Genomic DNA, 16,179 nt, shown 5'->3' with positions numbered 1-16,179 from the left:
GAAGTGAGGTTTTTAGTTGTTTTGAAACCTTGTGATTGTCAACAGAGAACGCCCTTTCCTACCGTACGAATGGTGGATTACGTGACTTAGAATTATATCAGTTTACATAGGCCTGGCACAACTGTATTGTACTGATGGTAGACGTAAATATAGAACACTTGTGGAATGTACATTAGTACACAAACTGCAAACTGGCTTTTGGAGGGTGTTTATTAATTTCTCATGGTCAAAATGTTTTCTTAAATTGACTTTTTTATTCAGACGATTACAAAAAGATGCAGTGTAATCCGTAAATAGACCAGATATTTTAGTAAGCTTTGCCTTGTGAATTGTAAGTGATAATGGAAGCAATTACTGTAAACTGCAGCCTCTTCAAAAATAATTTTCCTGATATAGCCTACTAAAATATCAAAATTAATTTGTCCATGCAAAGGAAGAAATATCTCACTAAACAACTGGACAATTATATCAAGACTTCACTTTTCTTGATTTGAAATGTTAATATATCAGTGTCTCTTTCAGGTTATGCCGAATAATTTCACCTTTTCTTGTCGAAAGAATAATTTTTTTCTGAAAAACCACAAAAAAGTGAAGGAATATACATATTCAGTTGAAGCTGTCGATTTTTGTCGTGAATACGAATTATCTGAAAGAAAACGACTAAAAAGATGTATTTGTTTATTTATTTATTTGATTGGAGTTTTTATATTTCACTTACACGACAGCGATCGGCATTATCGTGGGAAGAATGACGGTATGATAGTTGACAAATGGTTACACGTAACTGGTGATCTTATCTTTGGTCAACTTAATTCTTCAGTTATGGTTTTATTATAGTAAATGTTTCCTCCTAAGTGAAATATTCTTGAGTATCGCCTAAAACACCAATCAAATCAATAAATAAATGAGTGTTTCCTCTCCGGCCGTAAGAGGGAAGGTCTTTCAGCAACGTGCGGATGGTCGTGGGTTTCCCCCGGGCGCTGCCCGGTTTCCTCACACCATAATGATGGCCGATGTCGTATAAGTGAAATATTCTTGAGTACGGCGTAAAACACCAATCAAATAAATAAATAAATAAATAAATATAATATTTATATTCAAACGTTTCAGTGCCATGGCTTAAGCAGAATTATATACAAAAACTGCTGTGATGTTAATTAGAATTTATGAGACCTTCATGGTCTAGGATTACTAAAATGCTGACGTCCAGATCTGTGAGCCCACCAGAAAGAATCTTGCTTTACGCAGGCATAAAAATTAAAGGATAACAACATAAAGACTGAAACTAGTGTGATAGTTTGCAGAAGGTCACACTGAGTTAGAGAATTTACCTCATTTGGCGTATTATTCTAACTGTTCATATAATTGTTTAACCAATAGAAGCATCGATGGTGATGTGTTTGTACACATGTGGGTGAGAAAATGTCCAAATGCATTCCATTTATTGGCGCTTATTGTTTTATCCAGCTGCAAAATCCCTAGATTTTCCCTTTGACATGTATATTTCCCCAACATGCAGGTCAGTGAAAATCGACATAACAAATTCTTTGTATTTAGTGCTGAGTTTTTCTTTTTATTTCCATCTGGTTTTGCCAGGTTATGTTCGACAGGCAAAAAATTATCACTATAACATTTTGTAACAAGATATACATAAACTATTAACAAAACATTACACTTAAGTCTATATAAACAAAGAAAGAGTCCAACGCTTTGACCATGTGATTAAGGGCAGAAAGCCTATATCTCTAACTGTGTGTACGACAAATGAGAGCACTCAAACGATAATAAGCTAAAAAACAGATGCCTTTTAAAACATTTGAGGCAGACTACCTTTTAGATTTATGTCTGCACGAAATCCGCCATTGTGCGAAGAAGGCGGGGAAATATAGCACCATCGCGCACCCAATAGTGGTGGGTTAAAGTCATGACTGGATCATTTCAGATCTACGAAGAGTCATCCAGTGATGATGCCATTCCACTGTCGCATGATTCGGATGATGGGAAAGTGGGTGATTTTCTCTTCTGCACATGCGTACTGCGGGGTTCAACGTGCAATGGCAGAGATCTGCGGACGTTGGTGCGTCGTCTTGGAGGCTTCTGTGGGGCTGTAAATGGGGTCCGCTCTTGACCAATCACGATTCGAGGTGAGCCCTGATGCGCAATTGCTCGGTCAATGAGGGCTGAGGGTAGAATAGATAGTGGGCGAATTTCTCTGGTCAGTTTATCCAAAGGAATGTCGTTAAAGTTGATCCTGGGTGTAAAGATCTTGATTGTGCTTCGAAACAAATTCATTTCGCGTTTATTACAGTAGTTTCTGCTCCAACGAAGAGCTGCATCCCATTTCGTTTCCTCCGTAGCTCTTAGCTCTGGTCTTAAGAAAATTGAAACGGCTGATTGTTTCGATAAATTTTCGAAGTCTGGATGCTTCAGCACGTCTTGAGCTTTTTCAGCGATGAACTCCAAAATCTGCAAAAATTTTGCAAACATTAGTAACACGTAAATAAAACGAATTATTCATGCGGGTGTACAAAGAGAAAAGTTGATCTGATTTCATTTGATGAGATGAGACGCCTGTGTAATGCCATACCAAGACGTTTTCACTTATAAGATGGCAGTCGGACAAAATAGGAAGAGCACTTTCACAAATTAGTTTGTGTCTAAAGATGTTATAAAGCGCTCTCAGCATAGTGGTTTGCGTATAAACTTCTTTTGTAAAACGTATTTTGTGATGAAGCACATTCAACTTCATAAGTGTTGCTGTGAACTATTTACTCGCTTTAACCTTTAGAAAAGCAATACTTTTTCTAACCTCAGCTTTTATGTATTTGGTCCATCGGAAGCTGACGTATTTCTCCGATGACGTCAGCAGCTGTAGGACGGATTTGATGTCAATTAGTTTGCTGGCAAACTCAAAGCAGGCCGAACGAAGGTCTTCCAGTCCATAGGAATCAGCTGCGTTCATGACACCTGGTGAAATAAATCAAATTTACGTTTATTCATGTGATTGATTACCTAATGACTTTGACCTATAAGTCCATATTATGCAGATCTAATAAAAGGTTAAAATTAACCTGATGAAACAATACGGATTATTATGCGTTGTCTTTCTTTGATCTCCAACAAATTTGGTTTCCAAGATATTATCTTCGCACAAAGGCGTGATGGGACCAAAGAAAAATGTTGCAGCACTAAAATAATGAATGCCTACCTATAACTGTGTCAATATTCACGTTAATACTGCCGCTATGTAGGTACGAAATCAAACGTTGGAACGTCTCCGCGTCGAAGTCGTCAATATCGATAATCAGGTGACCGGAAGCGGATGTTACAGGTTGGGTAGTGGGCGGAGCACTTCTCCGTCGTAATTTTTTCAGCTTGTTCAAAAAGGTGTTTTGCTTTTTCGGTGTTTCAAGTGCACGGGAAGAAGCCGTTCTTTGATTGGTTAATATCATCTTGTAGAACTCTCTTTAAAAATAAAAATGGGCAGACATATTTATACGTGAAAGCAATACAGAAATCCAATATGGTTTCAAGCAGTGAAGACTTAATCGTAAAACTTAAAATTTACAATTTTTTTTATATTGGATAAATCAACAAGGGCTTACTAATTAACACAGCACAAGTAGCATATCTCGCTGCAAAAAGTACTGCTAAATTCATTCGATAAAGATTACAAACAAATCTTTATCGAAAAGTTCAATGTTACATAGATACATAAAAGGATAATGAATAAAAATGAGAGTTTGAGCTGATATGTTTATATTTACCTAAGTAACAATCGAGATACCAGAATGGATTACACTAATTGCTTTTTCGGGCTTTCTCCAGACATGGGTTTTACCTGCTTCTCGTTGCTAGGATAGCCTTGACGGCGTGGACTGGCGTTTTCTCGCGACCAACAAGAAATTTGACGTCGCACATTTCTGGCATGCCTATGATGAAGCGAAGGTCGTCGCAAAGATCAGCGGTATTGGTGAAGGACATGGAATCTGACGAATATTGAATCATTTCGTTGGTGGTTTTGTCCACACTGGCCAGAGTGTTACAGCCTGGGTGAGGGTGTGACATGTTATCCTCTACCACGCATGAGTCCAGTGAAGAAACTAGAAATAAAACAATGAAATATATAAATATGAATGGAACAGAAACAGAAAATTTAGTATAATTTGCACATAATTAGAAGAAGAAATCTATGAAATGAAAGAAACGAGACATTCTCAAAGCTTGTGTGGTCGATGGCATTTTCTTTGATAATGTTTTCGTAGCAAACTGCTGTTCTTTATATTTTGTTTGTTTTAAATTTTTATCATATCTAGAGGTATACCGATCGGAGAATTGTACTTGACAAACGCACTGACTGTTGGCTTAGCGAAGCCAATGTATAAACGAACAGCGATTGCATCACACAGCACTTCAGTAACAGAGAAGGTTGAAAAATTTGGAAGGCTTTTCACTCGAGCTTTGGGTAATGGGAAGAGAAACGAAACCCTAATTAAAGGGTTTGCAGTCTTTGCCTGATCCGTAGTTTGAACATCATCGCCTACCAAGCATGACGAGACGTCTACAGCCGCTGGGAACGATTGTTGGTGAAAACAATGTATAGATATGTTGTGATAGCCATATTGTTATTGCAGCCGTCTCGGACAGGTGGGTCGACATGGTCATACGGGCGTTAAAAACCCACTCTTACTTAACGAGCGTGTCATGGATTAGCTGGAAGTACAATGGGTTGTCCCTACCCCTAGTTCACCTAGGCGGATGCAGTACACCTTGGGAATACTTATAGGGTGGTGAGCTCAAAGCTAAAGAATAGGGGTTTAATGGGGACGTCCTTTTTCTTGGGGGTACACTCACAGCGTGGGATGGACATTCTTCATATCTTACCGTCTTTTAAATTACACCCACCGGGGATGTTGTAACACACCTTAGTCAAACATGTCATAGTTTTACGATTTCAGCGCAATGTTTTCCTTACCAGTCTGGACGCTATATATTGCTGCACTTAACAGGGACATTTTGTCCTTTCGGCTCAAAATTCCCCCCCCCCCCCTTTTTTGTAACTACTGTCCAACAGGTTTTATCAACAAAACACGAAGCTCGGAAATACGATGGAAATATAATGGTCTGGATTTGAAAAGGGATGGCATTGTATAGTTGTTTGAGCATAGATTGTCATCAATCTCTATATTGCAATTGCATGAACAATTTATCGATGGTGACATACGATAGGACCGAGATTGCTAATTACGCCGTAATTAGTGAGTTAATTCGTGTCATTCTAAGCAACAATAACAATTACGCTGCTGTTGCCAGTGAGTTTTATAATACGAGCCAACGTGAAACGCTCTGTTACATAACTATACGTATGTGCTATTTTCTCGCTATTGCAGCCATATCGCGGCAATTTGAAATAATGTTTGCGCCAAATAGTCTTTTACACACAGGTTTTGGACAGAACATGAGTTAAAAAAACTTGATGAATATATAAACTGTGCCAATATTTTCTTACCATCGGAGTATTCAGTACAGTAAGAATCAGGGATTCTTGATGGCGTGGAGGAATACATTCCGTCGTAGGAATCAACACTATACATTTTGCCAGGGCGTTCAAGTCCAACCCGTACGTGTTGAGATATCTGGATAGGCCAATGCTCGATTGTATGGTAAAATCCAAAATTGCTATTGCAGCACCGCACTGATGCAATGGTAAAGTCCGGTAACATAGAGAAGATACAATTGAGATCTTCCTTGGACGAGAGGCGAGCGAGTTCTGATGCAGATCGGTGGAGTTGATCGGGTTTATAACGAAGCCACGCAACTCACAAGCGTTGACAGGTAGATGAAAGCAGAGAAAACAGCCGTCATACGGCTCTGAACAGAGATCAACTGTCCCGTGGTGATACACACAGGCCAGTTTGATGTCAGGTTGAGTTGTGGACTCGGCTGAGCATCCTGTAGATTTCCTCACAGACGAGGCCTGACTTTGGTGCTCCGCCATCCAATCAACATCGAGCTCTCTCCGGACCCCACGGAGATCGTCAAGAGAGGCGTTGGTTGTAATGACAAGTTGAGCAAATCCCTGGGGGAAGCCTGAAATTAGCCCCTCTCAACCCCCGGGAGGGAGTTACCCCGATGACCGTGAAATGATATGGGTACAGGAGTAAACACGCTCAGGACAAGTCGAGAGTTTTGATTTTATTAACCTTGAAAAAATGGAGAAGAATACTTTCTTAATAAGGGACGCAGTTTTCTTCAGTAGTTTATTTCGGTAACACCATCTAAGCAATTATGAAAAACAGAAAGAGAGTAACAAAGTATTTGGTACTTGTATAATTACGTCTCTTGTGGAACACAAAGGCGTATTTATCTGCCTTAATCAGATGGACGGAGTATTGTCATACGATTGGCATCTTAGTCACGAGGCCGGCAGAATATTTTAGCGAGTATGATTGTGTTAGATGTAACTTTATGTGGCCGCTTGTGGAACTTAATTTATGCAACAGATAAATTCGTTGGCGAAACACGACTGTGCTGGTTAATCAGTATGTTTGAAATCTGTTAAAATGAATTTTGATAAAAAAAAATTACGGTCACTGCAGAAATAACGGCATGACAATTGCAAATTTACACGGTATAAGGTTGGGAAAAGACACGCGTGACACGATTTAACGTACACACGTGTGTACTTGGCAACAATTGCTCTGATTTGTGATGTAATCTCTATTTGAAACATATCTGTTCTATACAGGGTTGATTATACGTCAGGGCAGATAACTCTTGTATTGGCAGGTGCGGAGGCCATGTTGTTAGTTCAGACAAAATGACACTCTGTACTCCATACCGAGTCGTTGCTGTTTACTGAGGGAATACGCATATTCACAAATCTGCAGGCTTATTTCGCTCAGTGTGGATTAAAACTGTGTATAATAAGCATGCGATTTACTAAAAAAAAAATAACATCGGTCCATATGGTAAAAAAAGGCATCCGTGTCAGTTGGAAATTATTATCTCTAACCAAAGGAAGCAGTCATCGCTAAGTCCAATAAATACCAAAAACTTCCTAATTATGCGCGGGAATTTAATAATGATAATCATAACTTCTCTATAAAATGTCTTTTGAAATGTCTTTCTATCTGTAAACTATTCTGATTTTATATTGTATGTTTTGAGAGTAAAATACACTATTTAACAATTTAAATTTTCATGACGTTTTTGATTGAATGAAGGGATGATGATCCTCTGTAAAGAATGAAAAAACGTGTTAACAAAATTATTCATTTAGTTTAGTTACACACTAAATGATGATTACTAAATTACTTAGAAAACTTGCACAGCAAATAGAAGTTATATATGTTATTCGCGTAGAGGGTTACAATTAAATAAAAAGAAAAAAAAATTTAAAAATGAAGGAAGTTTTTCAAATTGTAATGTAATGATTGTATTTACACTTGACCTATATCAGTTTAGATGCTTTTTGATTACAAGTGCAAATAGCCAAAGCATCTTGAATATCATTCTTATGACACGGTTCAGCGACTGATTAGATGTGTACTTAACAGTAAACATAGGTATTTCTGTCTTAATCCCAATTTTAAAAACAGGCATACAAGTGAGGGCGATTACACATCACGGTACATAACTTTTGCATCAGCAGGTGCGGCCATCTTGTTAGTTCAGAACTGTTATGACACTTAACAGTCTGCTGTTTCACATCGGTGGTTACAGAGTGAGTATTGATTTAATCACCACTCAGTATGAATGTTACACAGCTTAACGCGGGCATATGGAGTATCACCTGCTTAGACTGTTTCTAGAGGGAGACAGACTATTTGCAAATTTCTTGTCGAAATCTTATTGCATAAAACGTGCGCAAAAGCAGCCAAAGTTTCTCAAAATTGTCGCCAGTTTGCTAAAATAACGATGTCTAGTCTGTAAATCGATTTCGGATAGCCCAAAATATGACCTTAGACTTTGACTGAAAACAGTTTAGAAAACCTTTTAACTGGGGTGTAATACGTATAATTGCCATTTTCATACATAATTAATACGCATTGCGGGTATTTTATTAAACTTACGAATGACGCTTTTATGATCCATGGTTTATATATCTTGTAACTTCTATCTACATGTAGGTGATGAAGTGACTTAGGCAGTTATAGAAAGACTAATGTCGACAGATGTTTCCGATAAAAAAATTAATATTCATGCAAATTCGATGTAATTAAACCGTTGCTATTCATCTGTTGTCGATGACTTAGTCTATCCACCTACAATCAGCAACTTGAAGATAGGTGTGTTGACGTCACATCACTAAGGGGTGCTGATTTACCTGGAACTAATTTGGTGTAGACGGATAAAATAAACAAAATGTAAAAAATTATGTTAACAATTTATAACATTATTTTACTCTTTCTCAATATCAGTGAAAGAGCATTTATATTGCAAAGGTAAATTCTGCAAACATCATGGGTTTCATCCCACATGACACGGTCACCTGATGATTGCGTGGATACTTAACGGTAAACACCGTTATTTCGGCCTACTTGTGAGTTGGGAGATAACTCATCAGGGTGTGTAACTCTTGCATCAGCAGGTGCGAGTGGTGATGTTAGCTTGTTCTTGTTGACACTAAACATCCTGCTGCTGTACACATCAGGTAAACTTTGAATCACACGCCTTCGTTTGTGTGTGTTTGATGATGTGTGTCACAAAATAGATCAGACATCACACTTTCTAATGAAAATGAAATTTCTATTAGATCAGATTTTAGTCTATGATTTCTCTCATCATAAACAAGGGCATGCTCAGGCCCTGTAACTACACACCCTGTAAAAGTAAACATCAAGGAAAAATGATAAGAAAAAGATAAGGCAAAAAATAAGATAATAATTGCTCTCAGTGATCTCAGACAGCTTTAGGTCTAAGTGTAATTCTTGTGAAAATAACTCGTATTATGTTTGTTTCTTTCATTCCTCACCATTTCATCATTCGTCTGGTGGTGCTAGCAGAGGAATATAGTCAATCTAGCTTGTCGCGATGCTATACAGTCGCCTTACATCCATTTGTTTTATCTTGTAATACTTTTGTCCTGTTTCCAGATAGTTTAAACCTGTTCTAGTATATCTGTATTGAGTCATTCATGACAATATTGAAATACATATATGCTCATATAAATGAAATTCAAAACGCTATTTATGATGTATATTTTGGAAATGTGTTTAAAAATTTAATTTTAAACTTCAGTGAAATATTCTTGAGTATGGCGTAAAACACCAATAAAAATAAATAAATAAACTCTCCAAGTGAAACATTTGTTAAGTGCCCTAATTACTACGCTTAAAACTGTTCAACATACTGTCAAAAGAACCACTAAGTGCTTCAACTACCTGGTCTATCCAAATGATCATTGCCTGTAATCTTGTCTTTATTGTACTATATAGGTAATGAGTAGTTGTCACTCAGGTGAGAACCACGTCACCTGACAATTACGTGCCAAAGTGGTTGATTGGATCAGGTAATCTGGTTATTCTATAGGCGATGACACTCGTGGCATTGTCAGCACATTTTTGTCAGATTTACCGTTATAACTCTAAGGTTAAAAGCTGTGCAAACATAGTACCTGTATCATATAGTATTAAAGAAGCCGCAGATTTTTGGCAAAATATTCACCTTCGCTAATCAAATAAAGTTTTCTCTATGTACTAAGAAAAGGAAAAATATTTGCTTTTCAATATCAAACTGGTAAATGTATTTATTATAGTGTTAAAATGATCCTAATTTTCGGAAAAGTTGTAAAGCGACCCGCATTATAAAACTTTTTCAAACCAGGCCCATATTTTGCGAAAGGTATTTTTTGCTATTCTAAAACAATAACAAAAATTCGATTCTGCTCGATGTTTTGCACAAAATTTCAGTTAAAATTGTATATATGGGCAGTCGCAAAAACAGTGTTGCTAAAATACTATTATACGCAATTCTTAGGCTCTACAGCTGGAGATAATACATCAGAAATATGTTCGCCAGGTACATCGTTTAAATCATTGGGGTGAGAATTATTTCTTTATTTTTTTATTATAGTTTAACGCTGAACTCAAGATTTTTTTGACTTTGGCTTATACGATCGGTTTAAGCTTCATAAGAAGAGAAAGCTGAACTGCCGGGGGGTAAACCACAGGCCAATGGCAAGAGACTGACAAACTTTCTCTCGTTTGGCGTATTGAGATGCACACCACATATATATCGCATTGCATTTGTGACCACTTATCGTCACTAAGGCCTTTACACAAACTGGGTTTAAATTCTTTACGAATCGCCACAGAAAGTTTTCTACCGTAACTCCCAAGTGCGTCCCAGAATTTCCCCACGTTACCATAGCGATTCTTATGTTGTCATGTACATGACCATGTTTCGCCAATGGTTTACAGGTTGGATGAGAGCAACTTTATATGTTTATGTTTGACGAGTAACTCTAGTGCAAACACTACTAATCGATTACTTCCGAACAGCTGAGCGACATACGCAGACAATCGTAAGTGAACCAAGCTCTAAGATTTATTTATGTATTTGATTAGTGTTTTACGCCCTACTCAAGAATATTTCACTTATGCGACGGTGGCCAAAAGTATGGTGGGAGGAAACCGGACAGAAACCAAGGGAAACCCAAGACCATCCGCAGGTTGCTGGTTGAAAGAAAAACTCAAATGCTATATTTATCCAGACATTTACAGATTGATTTTTCAAATGTGTCTTCCTCAACAATGCTTATTAATCTATTTTTGTTAAACGCCGAAAGGTAACAATTAGCATGTGCTATGGCACACGATGTCCAGTAGTGGATTGTCCATAACGTCGAAATTAAATAGGATTGATCTCTATTGTTTAGATAGTCTGATACAACATTAAGAATGCTAATGTCCTCTGTTTGCTGGATCCCTGCCACAAACTAACACCTTGTTTGTAGTTAACAACGTGCCAGACGGCGTGTAACCTCTTACTGACCTGTCATGTAGGGGAACAATGCTTCAGCCATTACAAGTGCACAGATTTTCCCAAGTAGCCATGAATTATTCCATGAAGGCAAATATACCGTACGCTATGTTTATTTACTCTAAGTGGTGATTAACAGGAATATTTAACTTTCTGGAAAAAATGCCATTACAAACCTTTCTTTATTGTTTGAACGTTATCTATTTACGACGAACAGAATAGTTCTTTACATATATAAGTGCACATTACATAATAGGCTTCACATGAATTCTGCCAATAGCCAAACCTTTCTAAAGGTAGGAAACCCATACGACGCTGTCATTAACCAAATGTGTAATAGATTCATTTAGACCCATCACCACCCGTCTTCCACCAATATGGTATGGATGACCGTACGTCACACGTGGGAAAGTTCGTCAATAACTTGCCGAACGTTTCTTTCACCCATAACCTTATTGCCATCTTAAAATAAAAAAAAAACTTTATAGTGCTAAAGAACGTTGGATATTGTTACTGGAATTTTACATTGCTACATTATGCTCTATTTAGTACCGGTGGTACTTGGGCTTTCTCAGTGCATTTAAATTTGGTCAATACAATTTCAACATGTAACGGATTGCATTTCTTATACCTTGTTTTCAGTGGTGATAACTTTGCTTCTTGTTGTTGCTTCTTTCTCTCAGTTAAACCAATTTAGGGACAAAAATATCACAGCTGGTGTGTAATTGAAATATATATATACATATATATATATATATATATATATATATATATATATATATATATATATATATATATATATATATATATATATATATATTAATATTGATTAACCCAATATAGACCATTTTCCTCATTCTACAAAGGCGGTCAGTTTTACAGGTGGAAGGAATCGAAGGGAACGGGGGAAACCACCGACTTAGATAAGATCTGATGCACTGATATGCAAACCATAAGGTAAGTGGTCTTTAATGGGCGTTAGGCTGCGCAAACAATCACATGAGCCTTGTTATCCGTTTATTGTCCCAAAGGCAGTGAGAGCAGGGGACCTAGAAACTGCTTGTCCGAGGCTGGTTTTGAGCACGAGACTCGTTGACCGTTTATTTTCACCAAGGCAGTGAGAGCGGGGACCTACAAACCGCTTGTCTAAGGCCGGCTTTGAACTCAAGCCTCGTCGACCGTTTATTATTCCCAGGGCAGTGTATGGGAACGGCAGATCTACAAATTGGCCGGTTTTCAAACAGGATCGCTCGAATGACAAACACATTTCACCACTAGACCACGAGAAGTCTCAAAACGTTGTTTTTTGCTTTGTCAGACTTTATCCTACAGTTTGATGTTTTGGACTGAAAAAATGCTGCAGTTTTCATAGCTCACTGACAAGAATCTAAGTTTTAGGTTTGGCTGAGACTTCGTGACATCTTTGTTACACCGCTCACTGTGATGTCAGTGGTGGTTGGGGGAGGGGGGGGGGCTGATAAAATATTATATTCAAAGTATTTATCTTTGAGTGACGGGTGATTGACAACGTGTCTGCTCACGTGCAGATATCACGCGAATGACCTCTGCCACGCGCCTGAATAAATAAAACTTTGTTTGATTTGGAAATTAGGGCGTGTTAATCAATGATTTTTTTTCAGCCCGGAGAATGTTTTGACTGACAGCGGAAGTCAGTGTCATTTTCTGTTTACTTTTGGTTAACGATTGCGTCAGGCACAATTGTTAAGTGTAGAGCGCGAGGATTTCCAGTGTGGCTTTCCCAATTTGCGTATTTTTAATCTGTGAATAAGTTTTTGGCAGAGCAATTGTTGTAATTTTTAGGACAGATATTAGTTGTGCTGAGAGCAAAAAGTTACATATGTCACCCAGTTTTTTCGGAAACGTAAAGACATGGATGCACCAACCATGCATGTATGAGAACAGAAAAACTTTGCATTTCTGTTACAATTATATGTATAATAATTGAAATGCGCAGATGTTTCAAAAATTATGAGAATTACAATAATGAATAAAATACTCTTTTAAATGCAAGCTTCTGTAGAAACTGGAGATTGAAATCTGGTTTAGGCGACCTACTGGCCATGCCATTTCAATGTGACGTTCTGCACGTGACAAGTTTCTTTTTATGCTTTCTTCATAAGATGTAATGTTAATGATCTAAGGGTCCTTGAAACAATTGCATTGACATTTAGTGCTTTAATGTACAGTGTTCTATCTTATATTACCTTTGTGTGTATCAAGCTGGGGTTACCTAATATGGCCTTTCGTGGCCCTTTTCACCACTAAGACACTGGTTAAGTTTGGTTAAGTGCCAATCTCGGACAGGCTGTAAATTCTCGAGCTTCGTTTTACCTTCGCTGTTTTGGGAGGCATTGTTGAGTAATTCTGGACCAATAACATCTAATAAATTTCAGTTAACATCACTGTATTTTTTTATCTACTTCTACTTAAGCAATGAGTCTAAGGGCGTGCGGTGTACTACTATTTATGCATTTACATGAACAGTCAGAATAAAACCCTAAAACTGAGGCAAACTGAAAGGAGGCTGTCTTTCATCGGTTACGTGTGATCATTTTGCCAGGTAGCACACTGTCGTCGCTGCTCTGGATTTAGTCTCTGTGCTGTGAGTAGTTTATATTGTATTGCTTGTATATTGCTGGCGATAAACGGTTTATTTGATTGATTGTAATCGCCATTCTCAAAACTAGCAGTCGAGTTCAACGGTGGAGGAAAACGGGGCGTCTGAATGTAGGAAACCACCTCCCTTTACCTGCATGTACACCTGACAAGCGTTTTGGCTTCCGATATAAAAAGGCTCTTAAATGTTAAAATACAACTTGTTACATGGCGTAAAATTTGATATCTGTATTTGCCTAAAAATGTTATCATTGTTTGCGTAATAATTGTTTTACATACCGGTAATATTAGATTAGTATATTTTTTAAATATTTATAATGTAAAATATGTCGTGAAAGCATTCATTGGACATTAAGTTAACACCTTAAAGAGTGTTAACCTTACCTTATAAATGTTTCCCTGATTCACCAATGCTAAAATGTTGGATTTAACAGTATGTAACTTATATGTAACATTTCAGTTTTAAGAGTGTAGTATTTCCGGGAATTGTACGTACATCCACACACGCTCGCTCAGACATGATAAGCGAGATCTTGTCATCTTCTTTACATTCCTATCAGTATCTGCGCATGTCTAATTTCGCCGTGACGTTACTTTGTACACTGGTGTGAAATGGGTTGTCTCCCTTGGCATTTTGGGCACGTGACTGACAGATTCACCCTTTGGGGGGGTATTTTCATGCGCTACTATTCCTCAGCGCAGTAGAATGAAGTACTCTGTGATGAAAGGGTAAAACTGAAAAATCGGATGTAATTCTTTTTACTCATTCTTTACAATCGCCCCTGGCACATATCAAGCTGAAATGTGTTCACATTTACATTCAATTTTGAGTCATATAAGAGTTACATTCTCCAAAGAATGTATGATATGTACATATTTTTATAGTGGTTTTGAAAAGGAAGAAGAAAATGCTCAGCACGTTTCTGAGGTGTTTCTGATCAATATTGTAATCAGTGAAAATCTGTAAATCAAGTGATCTGACATAATAGTACCAAAAGTTCACCTTTGTCAAAAAATCTAATTAGTGGAGGTGATGACACTCGTGCCATACCTGAGACCCCAGTACTGTTGCACGTTTATTCCACGTTCACGTGAGTGAGCCTTAGGGGTGTGGAGGCACCCTGGGAGCTGAACGCGACTCCCCGTCGTTAACTTATAGCATCGATTCACTCAGTATAACCTAACAGCTCCATTCTGTCCTTTGACACACTGTCACAGTTCGGATGTTCAAGCATTTGTGGTTAGAGTTCACTAAAAAGTTCCACAGGTATTGTTTAGCGTTTTGACGACAACTGCGTGGAATTTAACACAGAATTATTGAATGGAAACTAGGCGAATTCAAACCGCAATCGTCTGCAAATTAAACGAAAAAAAGACATGTCATTTCGCCCTGCAATATGGACTATGTAGACTGTATGCTAGCCATGAATGCGAAAGGCAAAATTAAGGAGGTCAATTTTACATAATCATTAAAGCACTTAAACATTGTGTATTGACATCTGCATGGGAGGGAGTTCCCTTTTGGTCATATCTTTTTAAATATGTATAGACTGAGAATGTGGTTTGGGAATATACAAATGTGAGTCTATATGGGAGAAAATAAAGAGATATGTTGTGTTGTAAGAAAGATCCGAGTGAAAAAAGGATTTATAATTATGAATTGAAGTTTAAGAATTAACAATTATTAATTAACAAATATTAATTAAAATATCAATATATATTTCTGGGCGGTTTAAATAGGTTTCGCGTGTACTGTATTTCAAGAAATAACGGCTTAAACTATGGAGTTAAAGTCTGTTAGTGCTGTTGTTTGTATTCTTTGGAATAGGACAGGCTATATTGAGGTGTATTTCCGCCAATGTGGCTTTATCTCTCGTTTGTACATCACATGCCAGTATACACAGTTTAAGTCTCAAATTGTGTATTGGTAGTTCCAGTACATAACGTTAATATGACCGGGTCTTTTGTAATTACTGCATGGTATCTGTGAAGAGATTTATAAATACGTGAATCTTGTTGTAAAACTCAGAGCACGGATTCGAAATCAAAGGAAGTTGGCGGGGTTACGAGATCTTGAATCAAAGTGCACAGCGTATAAATCCATAATCTGGACGAGACATGAGTCGTGCCAGTAAAACATACTCTTCGCATCCAATAAACACAAATATGCAGTATGAAATTGTCGAGCGGTGTATCAAAGTAAGATTTGATTGGTAGATATATCAATCATAAACTCACCAAACGAAGAAACCCAAAGTTAACATTCCTACCTAGCGTTTTCTTCTGTCCCATTTTTAATTGTCCGTGTAAAAATAACACCAAAGTAAAACTTGTTCAAGTTTATTCAATATATCGCTATTTTTCGGGTGATTCTAGAGGTGTAAACTAATCCAACCTGCCAGCTTTTTCCTGGATAGATTCACTTAACTTTTATATAATCACGTCGAAATCTCACGAGAATTACATCACAGTTCCTCACTCATCCAATCTGAGCAGTCCTGAGTGGATAAAATTAAAATCCACCGTGTCATCGTATCGCAGCTCAAGGTAGAATTG

The 16,179-nt window shown here is 37.5% G+C and overlaps 1 protein-coding gene across 1 annotated transcript; it reads right to left on the bottom strand.

Moving 5' to 3' along the window:
- Positions 1-1,944: 1,944 nt before the first annotated feature.
- Positions 1,945-5,998, bottom strand: LOC135478278 (serine-enriched protein-like). Its single transcript, XM_064758552.1, has 5 exons — positions 5,824-5,998; positions 3,842-4,103; positions 3,266-3,465; positions 2,810-2,967; positions 1,945-2,466 (listed from the first exon to the last, which is right to left on the bottom strand). The coding sequence occupies exons 1-5, from the start codon at positions 5,996-5,998 to the stop codon at positions 1,945-1,947; spliced, it is 1,317 nt and encodes a 438-aa protein (XP_064614622.1).
- Between the last annotated feature and the right edge of the window lie 10,181 nt (positions 5,999-16,179).

Source organism: Liolophura sinensis, chromosome 11 (genome assembly GCF_032854445.1).
Source record: "Liolophura sinensis isolate JHLJ2023 chromosome 11, CUHK_Ljap_v2, whole genome shotgun sequence".
NCBI lineage: Eukaryota > Metazoa > Mollusca > Polyplacophora > Chitonida > Chitonidae > Liolophura > Liolophura sinensis.
This window is presented reverse-complemented; position numbering and strand designations above follow the sequence as displayed.